Source organism: Barbus barbus (genome assembly GCF_936440315.1).
Source record: "Barbus barbus genome assembly, chromosome: 40".
NCBI lineage: Eukaryota > Metazoa > Chordata > Actinopteri > Cypriniformes > Cyprinidae > Barbus > Barbus barbus.
In genome coordinates this window covers 14404459-14426271 of record NC_136718.1, presented here as the reverse complement: position 1 = coordinate 14426271, position 21813 = coordinate 14404459, and the positions used below count along the sequence as shown (strand labels likewise).

The following is a 21813-nucleotide window of genomic DNA, read 5'->3' as shown; positions in this document are numbered from 1 at the left end:
TCCTAAGGATACTTGCTTTAGAGCTGATCATAAAAGGCCCAATTTCATAACTCTTTGGATTATTTGCACGATAACCATATTTCTGGCATATTGTATGTCCACCATTTTGAACTGAATCTGTCTTTTTGAATTACAACAGCAGTTGGCAACACACCAAAGCAGTGTATGAAGTGGGTACAAATTTTGTCTGGTAGTCATAAGGTTAAAAGTTCAAGTCCTGCCTGGGGTGATGCTGAAGTTGTACCTCTGCTATGTTGACTCTGCATCTCACTGAGTGCTATGTAGGCTTATAGACAAAAGGGTTCATTATGGCTACGTAATTGCTACATGCAGGTATATTTTGTTTCCTTATCTTGTAATATTGTTCCATTAAATCGAACACCACAAGATCCCAGAACAATACAGAATCCTTAACAAGCAGAACAGACACAATGATTTACAAAGCTAATATACCCTGCTGAGATGCATGTCATGTGGTATGATATCATTTTAATGATTACGGTATTTTGTGTCCTTCTTGTCTGATTGTAAATACACGACACCACTGCCCTCTGCTGACAGTAACAGAAAGCGTCCCAGGCCAAGGTAACAACATTCACTTGACTTGAGAATATAGAACCACGGTTTTATAGTAGTAAAAGCGTAGTAACCATATTTTTTGGCATATTAAATTTAAATACCATTTGTATAACCACAGTTTTACTACAAATACCATGGTTAAACTATAGTTAGTGTAGCAAAACCATAGTTGACTTGTGGTTACCATGGATTTTTTTTAAATTATTATTATTTGTAGTAAAACCATGGTTAATTTTCGTAAGTTAATACTGTAACTCACTATTCCTTATTCTACTGTCTCTAAGGAAGAGGCAAACCCATAGGCTAAATAAAGAAAGGGGTGACAGAGAGCATGAGAAACTTGTAAAGGAAAAGATTAGTTACTTTCTGGCTCTATCTGTTCAGTCCCAAGTCACTACAAATCACTCAAATGTTGTTTGATGTCTTTGAAGAAAAGAAAAAGACTTAGCTCAGAGATATGAGACCCTGAAATTAATTACTAATTAAAACAATTAATTACATCACATTTACACATTTGTATTCATATTTGTAGGCTATACATTTCCACTCCCCACCTCAAAACAGATTATTATGGGGCAGACTGTACTGTCTAATCCTGTAAGTTTCCTAGCTATTGAAGATATTTCCTCACAAGCAGCGAAGAGATTTGTTACTTAGGAGTAAAATACAACGGTAAAATGTTCATTTGTCATCAGCAGCTTTCATTGGGCACAATATATGGAGTTCACAGCCATTTTAATTTCCATCCGGCACATCCTCAGCTTCTGCGCTTCTTTGGTATCAGAGGTGGAGGGGTGTGATGTGGCAAAGAATCTGCCACTTTATCGGGCTGTGGGAGATGGAAAAAATATATTTAAACGTATTGTAGGCTTATCAGTAATGCTTAGGATGTAGGCTCATTTACATCTTGTAAACTGTGGTGAACACTTAAGTGTTTTGCTATAATGATCATTAGCTAAAAATACAACGACTGAAGTCTTGCCTGTTGTAACTGGAAGATCCAGCTTTGATAGTCCTCAGGGTGAGTGCAGGAGACAAGAAGAGGCTCCATCAGTTCACCTGGAAAACACATCACTTTTGATTCAGCATGAAGATTACAACAGTTTAGACGATGAAGTTGGTATGTGGCTTGAAATCTGTCAGAAAGGTGCACAGAAGCTATGAAGCGACATTAATCATATCCCATATTTTTGATTAAAAAAGTGCATTTAAAGGTGATTTACTAGATATTTATATAACTTGGTGCCATTTCAAATTTATTGCCTTTTTAAAAGGTTCAACAAAATTCAAGTGACAAGAGGAACACTGAGAATCCAGTCTGAGAGTGTTTATCATCACATGGCTATATTCTGAAGCTGAGTCACAAGCTTCTGTATGACTACCACAGATCACTTGATTTCTGACTCTTATCTCAAAACATGAAATGTATCTAACTTTGGCTTTCTTGGGTTATATAAAAGATCAATATATCATAAATATAGTATATCCTAAAATACCTCCAGCAAACTAATGAGATAAACAGCAGAACTAATGAGTAACCCCAATAGTTTGGCGTTACGCCATAGTTATTTCTTAGGTTCTCATCACAATTCATAGTGAAATGACTGATATGGCAGCTAAACATAGCATATGTGCTTAAAGAAAGTAGAGACCATACCACATCCTCCACAGAGGCGCAGCGTGTGATGTAAAAACGGTACCACAAAGTGGCAATATATATCTAAATGTTCAGGCCAAAACCGAACATAATATTTTTCTGCCCCCCTACGAAGGTCTGTGGTTAGAATTACTGTTAAATCATGTAAATAATGTAAATCACTGTAAAATCATGTTTTACAGTGTACATCTTTATTTCATAATTACTTGTCTTTGAAATACAATATGGTTAAAGTGTATTGCCAAATTTGTAAACCAAAATATATTTAAATTGTATTTCTATGTCTAAATATATTTCATGCTCTAATGATTTAATATTAACTTTAAATGTAATATCAAACAACACACAACATTTAAAATAATAATAAAGTACTTAACATGTGCTTTAATATTTTAGTCAACACAACAAACTTTGATTTAAAATATGCTTTAATGTTAAACATTTCATTTGACATTATTTCAAAGTACACTTTGTGTTTTACAGAATTAGATTATCTGCAAGTAGTTTTTTAAAAATATACACACTTCTTTTATACACGCACACTTCTTTTAACAAGGGTAGTTTTGCAATAATAAAGCTGTTCAGAAACATACATACCTGTGAGTTCAAACTCCAATCTGCCAGGTAATGCAGATATTTCCATGGCTTTAATGCTCTTAAGTGGCAGACGGCCCTTCAATATAAAACAATACAACTCAATAAGTGCTTTGATATTGCATAAACATTGTTTATTGTCACTTAAATTGAGGTCAAACAATAATGATTCTGGCCAGAAGGTCTTTCATGAAGATGCATTTGATAAAGGAACGTTACCCACTCTCTTTTTAAAGGAACAGTATGTTTAAACCCCACTGTCAGCATTTTGTTTATTTTTCAATCAAATAGGGTTCACTGATTGAGGTTGGCAAATACATTATAATGGCTGACAGTAGCACACATACTGCTGATAATGCAGTATTCTATAGAGCTCATTGTTTAGTCAGCAAAATCAGCTTACTTCATATTTAACACGTACACGATGACAGTCAAGAGACAGAATGAGGAGGTCACATGGGAAGAGCACAAGCAAACGCTCCTGAGGCCCCAGAAAACGCCGGTCCTGTTGTTTGAGAAAGGTCAGTTTAGTACCATCCTGAATTACATGGACACCACACTCTATTTATAGATCTGTTTATATTCTTACCTGTGTGTTTACGTTGTTGATGTGCACCAGTGAAAGGTATCTGGGATAGCCCATGTGCTGAATGGGCGTCCCCTCCCACTGCAAGATGGGAGACCGCAGTAAGTACCTTTTAAGTTCCTCCCTCTTCCAGTTTTCATTACATGGCACCTGTAATATTGAAAATAAAATGTAGGAGCAACTTTTTTTTTTTCTTAATTGCCAATGTTTTTGTGAGTTCTATATAAGATATATATTTCAGTACAAGACTGAATAAGATCTACCAGGTATGAGAGAGCACTATGGGACGGGCTCAGCTGTTGCCTTAGGGATTTGTATCTCCTGTCCTCGATGTTCTCCATCCAGGCTTTTGTTTCAGCAGCAGTAGCACAAACAAAGATCTTTGAGTCCACCATAGGCCCTAGAGTATATCATAAATATAAGTTTACTATAATCAAAACATTTTGTGGCCTCCAAATTTTCATATTCAGGTTTAATTAAGTGATTTCTTTTGCTCTTACCGCTAATCTCAAACATATGTGGAGAACTGGGATCCTGCTGTGAGATCAGACGCACCTCAATGGCTGAGAGAGGAAGAATGCCCTGTGACGAATCACAGATGTCAGTTTAGATGGAAGCTCATGCCATTTAATATTTGATAATACTTATAAGAGTCTTACCTCATAAATAAAATCATTATTAGAGCTGTCCAAAGCAAGGATTAACAAATGGAAGGAAAATAAAACCAGGTATCTTTCAGTCATAGCCTGCAAACAGAAATCATAATGCAATAAGTTGGAAATACGCATTCCAAATATTAATTTGACTCCAAACATTTAATAAAATCAAAGGACATCTTTTTCAGTAGTCAGTGGCAGATTGCCACATGAACGGTATAGTATAAAACAATTTAGTTGAATTGTTACCTTTGTGAATCCACTGTGTAAATACACTGACGATGAGTGGATAATGTCTCCATAGGTGTGTGGTGCCTGTCCTTCCCATTCTCTGATAGGTTGAGTGTATAGCCTATGATGGAGCTCCTTTTTTGTCAAGCCCCAAAGCACCAGCTGACAAACAGGAATACAAATATCATTCTACTTTATGTTATATGAAGAGCATGTAATGTTGATAAATGCACAGAAGATAATTGTATTTACTATTATTAGTCTATTTTTTAAAGATGATAAAGACATACTTTTGAATTGTTGTGTTTTGTTGTGTCCTTCACAGTCACAGAGACAGGATCTGGGTCCTTACACAAGACACAAATGTAGAAATTCAGATAAAGCTGATCAAACTCTTATTCAGTGTGCAGACATTATATTAATCTAGATGTATATGAACACAGTGGCCCCATAACTTTTTTTTATACTTTAATGCACTTAAGCTAAACATCCCTGAATGTTACTTCATTATATAAGATATAAAACCAAGTGGCATCTGTACACCAATGATGCTATTTTCTTTCAAGTAAATGGCAGTCGATTTGATATTTTGATTTTTAGGTGTCAAAACTTTTTTTCTTTTGTGGCCACTGTGTACTTTGTTTTGTTTTCTATTGGTCTTTGTTAATGTCTTTTGTGGAAACATAGCTATGCCCTTTGCCACTTCCTGTTTACTGGCTTACCTCCTGCTTCAGGTGCCTCACAGAGGGACAGCAGTGAGGACCTTCATTTGTGCCATTCCTTGTAGAAATTTGGAGCCTGCTTTCACCAAGGCTCCAGATTCTGAAACAGCAGATGGCTAAACACTGTCAAATCACTTTATCTTGCAGCATAACAGATGAGGATTTAAGAAATGTAATGCAAATTGCTCTGCACTATGTGATAGATTTAGCGGGACAGAATTTTGGTCATGGCTGTTCTATACAAGACTCAAGTTTGGCTGTTTTGCATGTGAATGTTAATTCACTTTAAAGTTAAGCATGCCAGAAAAAATTTATCAAAAAAAAAAAAAAAAAAAAAAAAAATATATATATATATATATATATATATATGTGTGTGTGTGTGTGTGTGTGTGTGTTCTGGTTTGTAAAAGAAAAAAAAAGTAAAATGTAAGTAACATGGAACAATGATTTATTATTGTTGTTATTTATTTAATAATTATTTTATTATCAATTATTAATGAATTGTATATATTTGCTTAATGTGATTAATTTAAAAATATTGATTGATATTACTTGAAGTTGAAGTTGAAATTGAAGTTGATATTACTAATATCAAGACATTGGGTTATACCAATAAAAGTAATTTTAAGGTTCAGATCAGGTGGAATCTCCTTCATGTGACAGCCTCAATTATCTATATTTTAGCATGTGTATAGTTTTCCATTAGTAAAAATAACCATGAAGATCATCCCAATCTATTACATCCATTTGGATACCACAAATAACAAATAATCACCCTATAGTCAGCCTGAAGCCATTGCTTTTATTACAAATTCTTTATCAGCGCACTTTAACAAATACTTTTTATGAGGCTTGCTCCCTAAATGTTGCTTATTTCATCCCCAGACCCTCTGTTCCCGCTGCTTTTACCCATGCTGCTTGCTGGGGAAGTGCCCAGACATAAGCAGCTTACTATGGGTGGTGAATGACAAGCAGACACCCGCCATCTGACCCTTAACCTGTTAACCTGCGCCCCTATTTTTGAGCATTTTGTGAAAAACGATATAACCAAATAAAAATGTCTGTAGCTCTTGAACCCTAAGGTCTATATTTAAAAATCTGGTGTTGTTTGAAACTAGACACTTGAACCTTTGTTACTCTAGAGTCATAATAACTCAAAATTAGTATAGCAATAGAGTAAAACAAGGTAAAATATACATGAAATTGACTCGCGATATGTTTTAATGAAGCTCACTAAGGGAAAAATGGATGAGACTTGCATGCCAAAGGCCTGAAAACACCATAAAGATAAAGCTGAACCTCTGACCATGTTTTGATTCAAATTTGAGGATGATACTCCCAAAAATGTAGTTTCTGTAAGCTTTTATTTAAAAAAAATCTAGGCGTTCTTTCAAAAAAGCCATTTGGAGACCCCAAATAGACACTTTGTAAACAAATGTCCAAATGAGTCAAAACTACATAATACATATATGTATATCAATTCAGAACTGCTCTGCCCACCAAAACACACAATAAAAAACTATTTCTGAACAGCATTTGTAGTGCTGACTCATTTAGTCATTTGGTTACTGTCTACAAATGGCATTTTTGAAAAAAAAACGCCTAAATATTTCCTGAAATAAAATATGAAATAATAAATTTTTTATAGGTAAAGACTTACAGAAAGTACATCTTTATGGTATTTCATTTCAAGAAAAGCTTTGGAAAAGTCATCTGGATATTTTATTTCAAGAAAAGTCTAGGAATCCTTTCAAAAATGCTATTTAGAGACTCCATAAGACACTGCATACTACATATGTATATCAATTCAGAACTGCTCTAGCAATGAAACCACAAAAAAACACAAAACTATTTCAGAATTTGAACATAACTAAACAGTCTTTATTCTGAACAATTCCAATAATGAAAACTGTGAACCAAAACAGATTTGATCATTTTTGAACTAGTGAAAACACAAAACATGCAAAATACATTTTTTTACAACATTTGTAATTTTTATTTATTTTATATGGTAAATATTATGAATATTACTATTTTACTAATATAGTAATAGATTACTATTACTAATATTACTAAATAATAAAAAAAAAAACTATTTACAGTATTTACAGTGGAGGAAGACGCTCAAGCAGCCACTAAAATGTTTTTTTTTTCTGACCATCTGGATTCACCAGACCTCTGAAAGACAGGAAAGAGTGAGAGAAAAAGAGTGAGAAAGTGTGTAAGCAAAACAAATCAAACTTGCAACACTGTTTACATTTTGAACACACACACACACACACACACACACACACACACACACAATACTCGGGACATACCCACAAACAAACACACCCGCCCACACGAACAAAACTCATGTAATCCCCTCATATTATCCCTCTCCGTTGTCATTTTTAGAATCTAAAACAGCTAACATGAAACAAAAGCTGCAAATACATGATAAAGACACATAAACATTCAAGAGGAGGGTGGAGACACTTACGTGCTAATGCTATCCACGCTTCCCAGCGATCTCCAGCGATCTCCCGTGCGTATTCGGTTATTAAATTAGCTATTTTGTGTCCACACGTCCTCCAAAACACCACCAAACGCCACAGAAGCTGTTCTCAAGTCGAAGATCCATGATGGAGAGATTCAGATGTGAGCTTTGGACAACATCTGTTCGCTGATAGCCAGTCTGTGTAGCGCCGCGACGCCATTATCTGTACGCTTCATGCGTAACCCGAGAGCGCACGAAAACACACGGACAATACGCCGAGCTATTCTCTAAACAATCTTACGTAAACTATTCAAACTGTCAATCACTGTAAACGTCCTTGTGGTTGGCTAACACTTCCATCCATCAAAACTGTGCTGGCGAGGCATTGGCTGGCTTCAAACACCCCTATTGTGATGTGTCCGGATTGACACCTCGCTGACCCATTCACGGACGCGCTTACTGTCCCGGGTTATAACAGCTCCTGCGATTGAAGGAGAGAGACGAGGGAGGGCTATTCTTACTCGGAAGAGACGATTCTGCTGGAAATAGATGGCGTTTCAAAGCTGGAATACGAATTATAATCGATATTTATTGGAAAATGGACGCTATCGATAACTATAACTCGAATCGCTTATGTAAACAAAGGAGGATCTATCGTGTTTTCCCCTATTTTTTCGTTGTTTTGGATTAAAAAGTGGATGCATTTTGAAGAGTGGACCCTTCTCTTGAAATGTATGCTGGTGTGTCTTGGAAAAGTCTGAGCTGACCAGCGCTATTGGCGATCAAACGTGAGTACTGCGTTTCGCTTTGTTCATTTTAAATGGCCGGTCTTTCAGCATTTCTGTTAACCCTTTCCTCTCTGGTGTATTGATTTCAAAAACAAGCTCAGATCGTTAATCTTGAGTGTTTTAGCTTTCAAATGATATATAGTTAATGATAATTGATTGAATATTGTTCTAAAACAAAGGTAATAAAAAGCGCAGACACGCCCGACCACGCCCTTCCGGCCCGCCCACGGGCCGATGCGGGTTAACAGGTTAATGTGCTTGACTCTTTAAAATACACCCACAAAACACTTCAACAGGTATATTGCAAGGCCGCTGCCCACTTAAATGAGTAATTTAACTTTATTATTACTCTAAACAGACCATGTTTTCACCCCCGATGCATATTAACAACCTGTTTGTGTTTCCACAGATTGGCCGTTGTCTGATCCCCGTTTTTCTGCTAGTTTGGCCACATAAAGCTTATGAGCTCTGATTAACTCCCACTCTAATCCCTACAGTCACCTAATGAGAGGATTGAGGCTTCCAGCTCGAAGTAAGACACCAGACTGCTCAAACACACTTGGCTCCTTTAATTAGCTATATTAGTTGCATTAGTTCTGGCTCATTTGGTGTATGAGAGGCTCTAATGAGATCTATAGCTGCAAGTCTGCTGCCCATCCACGGTAAACACCACCATTGAGGGGTATAAAACAACTCAGACTTACACAAGAAGCTCAAGATGTTTCACACAGTTACATCCAATCAGATGGACGGAATTGAAGCAGAACAGTTTGATGCTTGAAAAAGGTGTCTTTTTCTAGAAATAACTTGGCTGAAACTGAAACTGTCACGTTTTCTCAATATAAAGACCATTAGCCTTAAAATATATACTCTAAAAAACAAAGCCAACAAACATTGGCAATGCTAGTGGACAGCTGTTTTAACATACACATGATTATGAACAATCCTATTCATTTCTTTTAAATACTCATGCGGTTTTTGAAATGTTATCAAACATTACCTAACACTCTGAAAGAAGGAAGTTCTGCTACTATGTATATTCTGACTGCCCAAGAGCCTGCTTCCTACTAAACTGCATTTGCAAAGAAACTCTTACCCTGCATTGTTGATTTCCAGGAGTTCAATCTCATCTGGGCCCACTTCATCAGTCCCTGTATGCCTCTGGGTCACACTGCAGCATCCCATAGCTTGTCTACACCTTACCTCTCCTTTCCACAAACACGTCTCCAATGGCTTCTCCTCTAAACTACACACTGAGGGCCATCTGGTCACCCCCACACGCCCCACACCCCGACAGACTATAAGCAGGGTTCAAGAATGAGTTGCACAGAAGCCAGACATTGGAAAAGACATGGGACAGAAGGCGACAAAGTTGAGCGAATGAAGAGGAGCAAGAGAGGTGTATGAAACTTTCAAGCACAGCAGTTACACACAAATACTGCACTATTTCTTCCTGTTGGTATCAGTGGTGACGCAGCAGCAGGCAACACAACTTCCTCACTTCACTCAGTTTCAATTGCGAGTGATCTTGAAAGCACTGAAAGGCTTTGTTTTCTACTTTGATTTTACACAAGGGGGATGCAAGCAGCATCAATAAAGCAAATGAAGTCAACATACAAAAGCAGGCAAAAAGTCACAGGTGAGTTAGAGACATGTGTGTTTACTGGTTGTGAGGAGCGTGTTAGTGTGTAAAGAGGTCTAATCTGGTGTTTGTTTTGTCGCATGTGCCACAGATGGAGGAAGAAGGAGGGTCCTGTGGTTGCAACACAACACACAAAAAACCCGGGTGATTGTCTGAACTTCACTCAAAGAGAACATTCAAAATTTACTTCTGAAGAAGTTATGGTAATTTGGTGAAAAAACTATTGATGGTGATGAGCAGAAGCATCATATTTGATTGAGTTCTGAGATAAGACATAACCTGACATCCTCCCCCTACCCCCAAAATAAACTTTTTTTCTTTTTTGAAAGAAATATCTTTATAAAGCAAGAACACATTAAACTGACCAAAAATGGCAATGTTACAAAAAAATATATATTTCAAATAAATGTCGTTGCGCCATGTATAAATGTTCTTTTGAGCTTTGTATTCATCAGAGACTCCTGAAAGAAAAAAAAACATAGTATCACGGTTTACATAAAATATTAAGCAGCACAACAGTTTTCAGCATTGATAATAGTAACATTTATCAATAATCAGCATGATTTCTCAAGCATTATGTGACAATGAAGACTGTAGTAATAGCTGCTGAAAATTCAACTCTGCCACCACAGGAACAAATTATATTTTAAAAAATTTATATATAAAATTTATATTTAAAAAATTATGTATAGGCTATATATATATATATATATATATATATATATAACATACATACATAGCCTACACACACACAGTGTCTTGCGGAAGTATTCATACCCCTTCATTTTTTTCACATTTTGTTATGTTGCTGCCTTACGTTAAACTGCTTTAAATTACATTTTTTCCACATTAATCTACACGTCATACACCATAATAGTAAAGCAAAAAAAAATGTTTTTAACATCTTTGCAAATTTATTAAAAATAAAAAACTTTCCATTACATAAGTATTTGTACCCTTATCTGGGACAGTTGAAAATCAGCACAGGAGCATTCATATGTGTGACCCTGGACCGCAAAACCAGTCTTAAGTGTCAATTTTTCAAAATTGAGATTTATGCATCATCTGAAAGCTGAAGCTTTCCATTGATGTATGGTTTGTTAGGATTGGACATTATTTGGCCGCGATACAAATCTGGAATCGGAGGGTGCAACAAAATCCAAATATTGATAAAATCGCCTTTAAAGTTGTCCAAATTAAGTTCTTAGCAATGCATATTACTAATCAAAAATTACGTTTTTATATATTTACGGTAGGAAATTTACAAAATATCTGGTTTTGTGCTCCAGGGTCACATATCGCCTGTAGGTGTTACTACACTTTGAATGAAGTTAACCTGTGGCAAATTCAATTGAATGTGTATGATTTGGAAAGGCACACATGTCTTAATAAAAGGTCTAACAGCTGAAAATGCATATCAGAGCAAAGACCAAGCCCTGAGGTAAAAAAAAAAACTGCCTGTAGATCTCAGAAACAGGATTGCATCAAGCCACACATCTGGGGAAAAGTTCCTGAAAAATTCTGCTGCATTGAAGGTTCACAGAAGCATCTAGTCTCTGTTACCCTTAATGGTAGAAGTTTGAAACAACCATGACTCTTCATAGAGCTGGCCTCCTGGCTAAACTGGAGAAGAGCTTTGGTTAGAATGGTGACCAAGAAACAATATTCTCTGGTCTGATGAACCTCAATTCCAAGCATCATGTTTGAAAGAAAGCAGGCACTGCTCATAACCTGCAGAGTACCATCCCAAACGTAAAGTGTGCTGGTAGCAGCTGTTTTTAAGCGGCAGGAACTGAAGGACACGTCAGAGTAGAAAAGCTCAATGCACCAAAATATTGAGATAGCCTTCATGAAGAGCTGGTCCAGAGCATTCAGAACCTCAGACTGTGCAGAAGGTTCACCTTCCAACAGAACAATGACCCTAAGCACACAGCTAGAGTGGCTTATAGACAGCTCTGTGAATGTCCTTGAGTGGCCCAGCCAGAGCCTGGCCTTGAACGCAATCAGATATTTCTGGAAAATTTGCATCTGCCCCCATCCAACCTGACAGAGCTTGAGAGGTGAAGAGGAGAAGAATGGCAGATAATTGCCAAATGCTGATGTGCAAAGCTTGTTGCATCATACCTAAAAAGACTTCAGGCTGTAAAGGTGCTTCAGCTAAGTACTGAGGGTATGAATACTTATGCAAGGCACTTGTTCAGTTTTTTTATTTCAATTTATGAAATTGTGACAATTCTGTTTTTGCTTTGTCATTATGGTGGATGGAGTGTAGACTGAAGTGGATAAAAAGTAATTTAAAGCAGTTTAACATAAGGCAGCAACATAAAACGTGAATAAAATGAAGGGGTAAGAATACTTTTGCAAGGCACTGTATACACACACACACACACACACACACGTTATACACACATTATTTGACACAATATTAATGTTGTGCTGTATTTTTGTTTTAAAAAATGCAGCCTTGAGAAACCAAGCAAAACTTGTTTGGTCAAAAGTTGTAGATCAGATGAGAAAGGCGTGAATCAATTGGACATTATTTAGATATATAAGTGGCCTGGGTGACATGCAAATAATACAAAATATACAAATAACTTTTTTTTAAAATTTGAATGTACATGATGCTTCTGTTGATAAGGAACAACATTCGTCATAAGCAGAAGCAAATTATAAAAAATCCCTTATAATAACAATTGGACTATATTTGTCATCAATCATTCATCATCTTCCTGTTCCTTTTCTTTTGTTCTCTCTCTTTCATTTCTGTCCCCACAGTGTGGAGGGAGCATGGCTCAGCCAAATGAATCTTGGATGTTTTTAGGTTGCAGCTCATGTGCTCCATTTTTTCTGTCTGGCGGCCTTGAGCTCCAAGTCTCTGTGTGGTGTTTGAGCCTTTGCTCAGGGCTGGTGTAGACAATGATCTGATAGCACTTCTTACCGGTTGTGGAGGCACGTTGAGGTTAGATATCGCTGCAGGATGTTGCCAGGTGCACTTGCTAAGCTGAAGCTCAACACGAGAACGCTGGGGTTTGGACTGGTGTGGTCGAGGCTGATTTGTTTCTTGAGCTTTGGATATCAGAGGCTTCTGGGATATAGGTGAAGGTTCTTTCACTGGTAACTGCTGTGAAGGTGGGATGGTACTGGACAAAGCAGAGGAAGGGACCAGACATTTGGCTTGAGTTTCAGAATATTTGCTGGCCCGATTGGTTGAGTTCCCTGTTTGTGTTGTTTTGATGGTGGTAATGTGGGTGGAGCTGCTCTTCGGATGAAGGGTTGAGAAAGGCCCGGTGGTTTTGTGTCTCTGTTTGGTTATGGCCACAGTCTCACCATTATACAGCAATAGAAAATGTCTTTGACTGTTTAGCGGCAGCAGTTTCTGTCCACAGCAAGACTTATTGAAGATTTCCAAAGTAAGGTCTGAAATGAAAGGATGTCACATCTACAACAAGTGTTGTCACACCTTATTTTATCAAATGCTAACAAATTTTCACAGCTTTCAGACACATGCATTATTCAAATAAACTACAAGGTTTTATCTCATTTAGAATTGCATATTTTATACTGTTACATCACATTTAAAACACATTTGTTTGTACATAATTGATCTATATGTGATTTATTTTCTTAAATAACTCACCAAGTGCCTCGGTGACTGTCTGTGGTATCACATCTTTCAGTACTTCACAGTTAGTATGCAGGGCAGGGTTACAATTCATCTCGAGCAACCAGACCTGCCCAAAACAAGCACATCCTAATTTAAGTGACTTCCCAGGCTATGAAGATAAAAGCGGGCTTTTGTTAAAGTGACCAGATTTCTGTAATTAAATCATTTTGTAATTAAGTGGTCAATAATGTCTATGTATTAATAATGTCACACTGCTATTCAAAAGATTGGAATTTTTAATGTTTTTTAAAGAAGTTTCTAATTCTAATTCTCATTCTAATATTGTGATTCATAATCAGTATTGGAAACAGTTGTGCTGCTTATTATTTTCTGGACCTGTGATACTTTTTTTTCAGGATTATTTGATAAAAAATAAATTGAAATTTTGTTACAATATACATTACTATTCAAAAATTTTTTTTTTTTTTAAAGAAATTAATATTTGAATGATGATGATGCATTTATATTTTTATAAATATTATAAATATTTATAAATATTTTTATTCAGCAAGGATGTGTTTTGACTGAAGACTGGAGTAATGGCTGATGAAAATTCAGTGCTGCGTCACAGAAATAAATTATATGTGAAAGTATATTAAAATAGGAAACCAACATTAGAAATTGCAATAATAAAATCTGTAATTTTGATCAAATAAATACAGCCTTGATGAACATAAGAGACTCAAAAAATACTAAAAATCTTACTGATCCCAAACTTTTGAACAGCAGTGTATACATTTTATAAATGCATTTAAAAATGTTAATAATGCTTTTCATTTTATAAATAATTTATAAATGATCATATATAATTTATGAAAGATATGCTTTTGTCTATTTTGACCATGGTAAATATGTGATGAACTATGCTAGCCTACTCTGTCATACTACTAAACATCCGTCAACACAGATTTGAACCATGAAGACTGTTCAGAATAACTATCAAATGATTCTCAGACAGTGACTGACCACAATATCAGCATGCATCCAAAACAACAAAAGCACAAAACAGTTCCATTACTGTGAATAATCTAAATAACTATGCACTGATCTAATTCATTAAAACAAAGAGAAACCAAATAATTACTATATGATCTTTGTTTACATGTCTAGTCACCCCCTCCTTTATGTACCAGCAACAAAAAAACCTACAGCAGATTTTCGCCAGAAGATGGCAGTCTTACCCTTCTCAAATAGCTATTTATTTTACAGTAATCACTACACATTTTTGTAATCGCTGTGGAGATGACAGTGTAAACACATGACATGAATCACATGTACACATTTCAGTGAAGAAGGATGTCAAGTATTGAATATTTCCAAGGTACTGTTATAGCTTGATGTGTCAAGTATTGTCGAGTTAATGCTGTGCAATGTAAATGTTGTTGGTTGTTATTGTGTGAATCCATAATGATCCGGTAACCTGGAGACCAGAATGTTCCTGGCCTGGGGACAGCAAGTTTATGCTGACAGTACACAGGTTGCCTGGAAACTGCTTGGCAGGGATTGAATTTAGGATGCTCCATAGGGGACAACCGGCCTCTGAACATCATGTTTGCAGAGAATCGTGCCAGCATTAGAAAACTGTATCATAATTGTCTTGAAGAAACTAAGGAGATTACAGAAGAGATAAATAAAGACTTTCTATTTGTAATGCGTCTTACCACATTCAGAGGATAATTCTAAAACTAATCTGCTGTGTCTGACTCTGTAAGCCTTTCGTGCTTCAAATACACACATTTCGCTCTTATAAACACTCTTTTGTGTCTCACCTTGAAATCCTCATCAATCAAGAAGTCACAACCAATTAGGTCAAAGTAACCAAGTTTGCAGTCCAGCTTGGCTTTGACAGCTTGAAAGCACTGCATGATAATATGTTGCATCCTTTTCTGCAGAATGACAAAACACTTGGTTAGGATGCAGTTTAATTATTGAAACCTCACATGAAATGTCGTTCATCTGTTTTAGACTTGATATTTTCCTGTCAAAAATGTTATGTTTTGAGCTCCAAGATAAAATTCCGCCCTTCATTTAGCACATTTTTTTTCCCTATTCGCTTTCATCCTTCTCAATATATTTGATGAGCTTCCCTTTTAAAATTTCATATACTCCAAAAACCACTGTTACCATGACAACAGTACAACTGCATCCTTTCGAGCTATTTGAATAAATCTACATGCAGTTATTACTTTAAAAGATACACTAAGACAACCCTACTAAGTCAGATTAACAGATATTATCAGTTAATTACTATTGATAATAACTTCTTATATAAACCTATAAAAATTATTTAAATAATTAAAATAATTATCAAACTCACTGCAAAAGCACCCAGAGCCCAATCTTTAGGCAGACCCTTCGGAAGCATGTACGTCTCATTAATGTATGTATTGAAGCGATCCATGGACCAAACGGTCTCCTCTTTAAGCAGGCTGTAGAGAGGATTTTTCTTTTGCATGTACTGAAAAAAGAAATTGTAGTATCTTACAACCTAAATAAAAGCAATATATATATATATATATAGAGAGAGAGAGAGAGAGAGAGAGAGAGAGAGAGAGAGAAAGAGAGAGAGATACATTACATACGTATAGTATTATTATTATGCTTTTAATACACATTATCTTACTTGATTGGTCAGGTGGGCTGTGATATTGTCTGAGTTTGGGTCATAAAGGTTACATGTCAATCGGATGTAACCATGACGAAAAAACACCATGTATGGCGAGGTGCAAGGAATTAGAAAATATGTCCGCACATCAAATTTCCGGCCTTTTAGTAGCAAAGGGTTCTGGATGTACCTTAAAGAATGAGAAGAGCATGCAAAAAAAACAACAACAAAAAAACAACATTATTACTGATTAAATATGATTGCTTAAATTAATTGAATGTGAATATGTATCAGGCATTTTTATTATTTATTAATATATTAATTTAATATATAATAAAAGTACAATTATTTAATTAGTATTCATTTAACTAGTATTTTGAAATATTTATTTACACATTTTTGTGTTAATTTTGTGCACTCTTTAATACTGCTGCAGATTTCAGTGAATTGCTTGCCATGCTGTTCTAACATCCTCAAAATGAAAAGATAAATCTTAGTAGCATGACAGAAACTAGCCCATGACCTGATCACTGCTTCCCTGCAGAGCCGGAGATGCCTGTTAGCGTCCTCTTTGGCATAGCTACTGTATTTTGTAATGCTGACTGATTTCTGAATGAAAAGTTCAGAATGTAGACATCAAGCTCTTTTTGATTGATGCCTGTGGCATTGGCCATGGATTCAGCAGGATTATAGGACACTGAAGGCATGATTCACAGCATGATTACATATAATTAAAGCATGTGACCTTTTGAAATTGTCAGCTTTACTCACTGTTGAACAATCCGAGCTTGTGGCAAATTGAAAGGTGACTTCCTGTTGGACTGCTGCTCTGTGTTCTGCAGTCGTTCTCTGAATGCGGTTATGTCTTCTGGTGTCCGCAGTAGAAAAATACCACGGCCTTGGTTAAGGCCTGTGGGCTTGCAGATCCACATGCTGGATTTATCATTGCATGTTCCTGAAGGCCACATCAATTTTGCATTCATTAGATGCAGTACTGTGTTTATTTCCAAAGTTAAGACTCTATATATACTTTATATTTAAAATACTTTAAAATATAATTTATTCCTGTGGTGGTAAAGCTGAATTTTCAGCAGTCAATACTCCAGTCTTCATTGTCACATGATCCTTCAGAAATCATTCTAATATGATGATATATTATCAATGCTGAAAACAATTGTGCTACCTCTTTTTTTGGAACCACTTATACTTTTCAGGATTTTTTGATTAAACGAAGTTAAACAAAACATAATTTATCCAAAATGATGTTTTGAATTTTTTTTTTTAAATTAAATCTATTTAAAAAAAAATATAAATTTAACATATCCTGGCTGAATAAAAGGTAATTTATTTAAAAAAGGGCAAAAAAAAAAAAAACTTGAATACCAGTGTTTATTGTTGCAAAAGGTTTCTATTTTAATAAATGCATAGTTTTGAACATAAGACACTTCTTTAAAAAACATTAGAAACAGTATATAAAGTAAAGTGTATATAAAGAATTTCATACTTCTATTCAATTTCATACTTGTATAAAATAAACACTTAAAAAACAATGAATCACAGATTCTACAAAAATATTACAAATATTAACAATGTGACACTGAAAACTGGGGTAATGGCAGCCGCAAATTCAGCTTTGCCATCACAGCAACAAATTATTCAAAATATAAATATAATTATAAATATAAATATAATTTTAAACTGTTTTCTTTTAAATCGTAAATTCTAAACCTTGGTAAGTATAAGAGACCACTGTCAAAAACAACTGACAAAAAAAAATAAAAATCTTAAGGACCCCAAAATGTTTGTAACAGAAACAGTATTTCTTTATCGACTGTATCTATCCATATATTTAACCTGTAGTCATACCATTAAAGAATGCCTCTCTTTCATATTTCATATCCATACGAAAAGTGACAGGAAAAAAATCCTCCAGCCTCATCCTCCTGCAACATGTAAACAAATTTTGTATGTAGATGCAGCAATTAAATAAAAAAAAAAGAGAATAATATTGCAGTGTCTACACATTTTGTTACTCTGGTAAAGTTTTTCCATTTATAACCTGTTTCCACGTCCATAGTTGACCTTGCTGCTGACTCTGTCATACTCCCGCAGGCTGTTCAGAAGGCCTATCTTAGTGGTCAGGACCTTATTATTGGGTATCTGGTAAATCAACTGGCCACCTGCACGAAAATAAATAGACAAAGTGTAGAATGCTTTTTTCATGATTGCTGTGAACCTAACAAACATAACAAAACAGATCACCTGCTCTGAAGCTGTAGTAGGCAGCAGATGATTTAGTTTCACACCATTTCAGCTTGTAGTCCGTCCTGGTCTTGTCATATATGCGCTGCCAGCCTCGACTCTCACAATATGATACAACTCTAAATATCAGATCAGACCATGTCATGTTCAAAAGGCTTAAAAAAATGGTTTGATAAATTCTCAAGAAGTGGCAAATCTCCAAATCCCTTTTTTATTTAGTAAAATTTCATTATTCATTATAAACCACTGATATCTACTGATTATATAGTAGTTGGCCTCTCATGGACCTACTGCAGACTAAAGGCCAAAAGAAAGACCAAGACAAACACCAAAACTGTAGTGTGTCCACAATTCATTAAGTCAAGTTGTATAATTTGTGCACCTTATAACACATTACAAATCACATGGTTACAAATAAATATCAATATTCCATCCAACACCAAAGTTTTTTTTTCACTCACATGGAGGCCCCATTGCTTCCCCCAAAGTAGAAGAAGGGTCCAGGGCCCCTTGGATCTTCAGGCCGCTTGTCTCTCTCCCTCTCAACAAATGAGACACTTACTGATCATGTACACACAAGAAATACAAAGTGAACTTCACTTCTTAATACATAGAAATAATACATAGGCTATATTTTACATTATATACTGAAACAAATTTGGTTGGAAAATTGGTCATGATCCTTGTAAAACTCATGAATGTCGTTACTTGTGTTGGCTGGGGCAGACTGAAGTTGCAGTAGTGGGAGACACCTGATCCGAGAAGGTGTTTAATTACTCTCACCTCCTCTTCCTGACCCGTGAGTGCACGCCTGACTAGACTTAACTCTGTATCATGTTGTCTAGTTTGTTTGCTGGCACTCAGCCAATACAGTCAATACTGATTAAATAAGTCATTCTACAATTACTGTGGCATTTTAGCTTTAAAAAATATCGATACTACCAATACTACAATATATTCAAATTGTTTTTATGTAAATTGTAAAAACAGAAGTATCAACATTTTTTGTCATTTTTCTTAAACATAAGATATTTTACAAACATAACACAATAATAATAATCACAAACATAATAATAATAATAATTTAATAACTAAAACTATTGTAAATATTAATTTCAAACAAAATCAATTTTACAAGCATAATTTATTTTGATGATGATAATAATAATAATAATATTTATTAATTAATTATTAATTTATTTATTAATAAGAATTATAAGACCATATATTATATTCCAAGTTACACGTTATAATGTTTTTGGCTGCACTCAGTAATCTTTCTATTATTTAACAAGTTGTAGATATAAGGAAACAAATAATACTTAAAATATGTTCAGTCCTATCCAAATAAAGGCTAAAAAAAAAAGTGCAAAAACATACATACATACATATATATACAGTCAAATCAGCGTCCTAATATAAACTGTTTTACACTGAGCTTTTTGCCTCATGGTGGCAGACATGTTGAGATCAGTCAAATGCTACTCACTAATATCCCCTAATAAATGGATATTTTTTTCATTGTTTTGCCTCTCATTGTCTCATCCCTAGACTATTAAACAACAGTACAGAATCCATGATTGTCTCCCATCTACAACACAAACACTCTTACACACCTGGCAGGGCTCCATCTGTATGTTTTACTCTGTGAGTGACCCGCCTCCTCGTCTGTGTCTCATTGTTCTTCTCCTTCTCCATTCCAGCTTCATTCACATGTCCTAGCACCATGACCTCGACCCCAGCATTCAGGGGACTGCCATTCTCCTCATCTGATTGGCCCTGGTTGTCCATCGTCTGCTGTGAGTCTCCACGGACATGCTGTGTGTCCTGTCTCTGTCCAGCACCTGGCTCTTCTCCGTGCTGACGGGGCTCAACCCAGCTCTCACATGACATCACAGTCACTCCCCTCCAACCAGCCCAGATCTACGGAGAAAAAAAACTGATTTTCCAGCAGCACTGCCCGACTGACCTCTGTAAAGCCAGTGATCCAGAAAAAAAGCAACATCAGATTTGCATGGCTACGTTTCAACTTGGTATTTATTGTGGTCACTGGAATAAAACAGAGGAGTTGCTTGAGAAAATAACCTTGAAACTGCAGTATCAAAAACTGATTTGAGCTCTAGCACTCATTTTAGCAATTTATATGAAGGTAAAAAGATTTATTTTAATGCATACACTTTAAAAATGCATAATTAAAGACATAAAAGAGTACACATCAGATACATGGCTGTAACCAGGGTTTGAAAATTAGTGAGGTCCGGGGTGGGGTTAGGAATTGTGCTATAATAACCCCTACAAACACTATACACTAACACTTTACTGTCAGTTTAAGTGCCAGATATCGCTGTGTAACGTTAAAAAATAAAAACAAAACATAAACCGACATTAGTTCAAATCCTTTGTAAATAAGATAAAGATATCGCTAGCACTAAGCTGCAATATCCCGCTTTATTAACTTTCTAAAGTGTCAAATTAAGTAGAAAAGACAAGTCCAAAGACGCTAATAATTGCTGAATCTGGCAACACGGCGGAGGCTGCCGATCACTTTTATACCACGGACGCTATTCTTGCAAACTGTCTAAACTGAATTATACATGCAGACACTCATATGATGAGTTTTAAACAGCAAATTAGTCATTCAGAGAAAATTTCTTTTTGAATATGAAAAATTGACCGAGTACCGGACCTCGGTTACCTAAACTGGCTACGGCTAAGCAGCAAGTATCAATTTAGGAAATACAAATTGTATTAAACTTACACTGATGTTGGAGGTCACAAAATATGTTTATCCTTCCGTTCCTCTTTCTAAAAGTTCCTGTCTCCTCTGGGAACAACTAAACCGGTCGTGTTTGTATGATATGGCAGTCTATCATTGTTTATTCAGTCCATGTACTTAAAAGACTTTTGGAGCATGCTAACTCAATGCTCACCAAACTAGCCAGGCCAATGTAAACAACTGCTTGTTACCTAGGTAATAGGTGTCTTAGCAACAGCTGCTACTGAAGGCTAGAATCTCAGAACAAAAGAATCACTCCAGGAAATGATTCCCAGCGTTTCCAACCTAACACCATTCATTATTAATTGTCTGCAGATCACTGTTTTGGCATTACAGTAATGTGAGAATGCAATGAATTGTGCGCACTGATGCCGTTAGTTTGATCTCTCTTAAGCTATTGTGTTCAATTAGGTGTAAAAACACATTAGCCATGGGGAAATTAGATCTATTGTGGGCTAAAACAAAACACACTCAATCCTTACTGGTTCTTCTTTTCTTATATTGTTCTGTAAAATCAAATATCTTAATTTCAAAATAGATGAATGTCCTATTAATAATTCTTAGGCGGTGGG

The 21813-nt window shown here is 35.7% G+C and overlaps 2 protein-coding genes across 3 annotated transcripts; both read right to left on the bottom strand.

The window, feature by feature from the left end:
• Positions 1-322: 322 nt before the first annotated feature.
• LOC306860028 (putative pleckstrin homology domain-containing family N member 1) lies at positions 323-10032 on the bottom strand. Its single transcript, XM_079401550.1, has 12 exons — positions 9389-10032; positions 5026-5125; positions 4594-4650; positions 4322-4465; positions 4076-4162; positions 3917-3998; positions 3680-3816; positions 3420-3566; positions 3234-3335; positions 2834-2909; positions 1562-1638; positions 323-1408 (listed from the first exon to the last, which is right to left on the bottom strand). The coding sequence occupies exons 1-12, from the start codon at positions 9475-9477 to the stop codon at positions 1337-1339; spliced, it is 1170 nt and encodes a 389-aa protein (XP_079257676.1). The 5' UTR covers positions 9478-10032; the 3' UTR covers positions 323-1336.
• Positions 10033-10258: 226 nt separating this feature from the next.
• LOC306859888 (protein polyglycylase TTLL10-like) lies at positions 10259-21504 on the bottom strand. 2 transcript variants are annotated; one of them, XM_079401285.1, is made up of 13 exons: positions 21224-21407; positions 20082-20388; positions 18927-19026; positions 18466-18584; positions 18263-18383; positions 18070-18146; positions 16975-17158; positions 16222-16393; positions 15916-16056; positions 15368-15484; positions 13572-13665; positions 12873-13351; positions 10259-10395 (listed from the first exon to the last, which is right to left on the bottom strand). In XM_079401285.1, exons 2-13 carry the CDS (start codon positions 20356-20358, stop codon positions 10333-10335), a joined length of 1944 nt encoding a protein of 647 aa, XP_079257411.1. In that variant the 5' UTR covers positions 20359-20388; positions 21224-21407; the 3' UTR covers positions 10259-10332. The 2 variants fall into 2 exon arrangements, with proteins under 2 accessions (XP_079257411.1, XP_079257410.1); XM_079401284.1 differs by lacking the exon at positions 10259-10395 and having other exon boundaries at positions 10835-13351; positions 21224-21504.
• Between the last annotated feature and the right edge of the window lie 309 nt (positions 21505-21813).

What these genes read in the sequence shown, in the direction of transcription:
- LOC306860028 (XM_079401550.1), bottom strand. Translation starts at nt 9,477, where the DNA reads ATGGGATGCTGCAGTGTGACCCAGAGGCATACAGGGACTGATGAAGTG. An exon ending in CAAAACACAACAATTCAAAA is followed by an intron (nt 4,466 to 4,593) that starts GTATGTCTTTAT and finishes CCTGTTTGTCAG; the next exon opens with CTGGTGCTTTGGGGCTTGAC. An exon ending in ACATATGTTTGAGATTAGCG is followed by an intron (nt 3,817 to 3,916) that starts GTAAGAGCAAAA and finishes GATATACTCTAG; the next exon opens with GGCCTATGGTGGACTCAAAG.
- LOC306859888 (XM_079401284.1), bottom strand. Translation starts at nt 20,358, where the DNA reads ATGTCATGTGAGAGCTGGGTTGAGCCCCGTCAGCACGGAGAAGAGCCA. An exon ending in CTACTACAGCTTCAGAGCAG is followed by an intron (nt 18,384 to 18,465) that starts GTGATCTGTTTT and finishes ATTTTCGTGCAG; the next exon opens with GTGGCCAGTTGATTTACCAG. An exon ending in AAGAGAGGCATTCTTTAATG is followed by an intron (nt 17,159 to 18,069) that starts GTATGACTACAG and finishes TGTGGCCTTCAG; the next exon opens with GAACATGCAATGATAAATCC.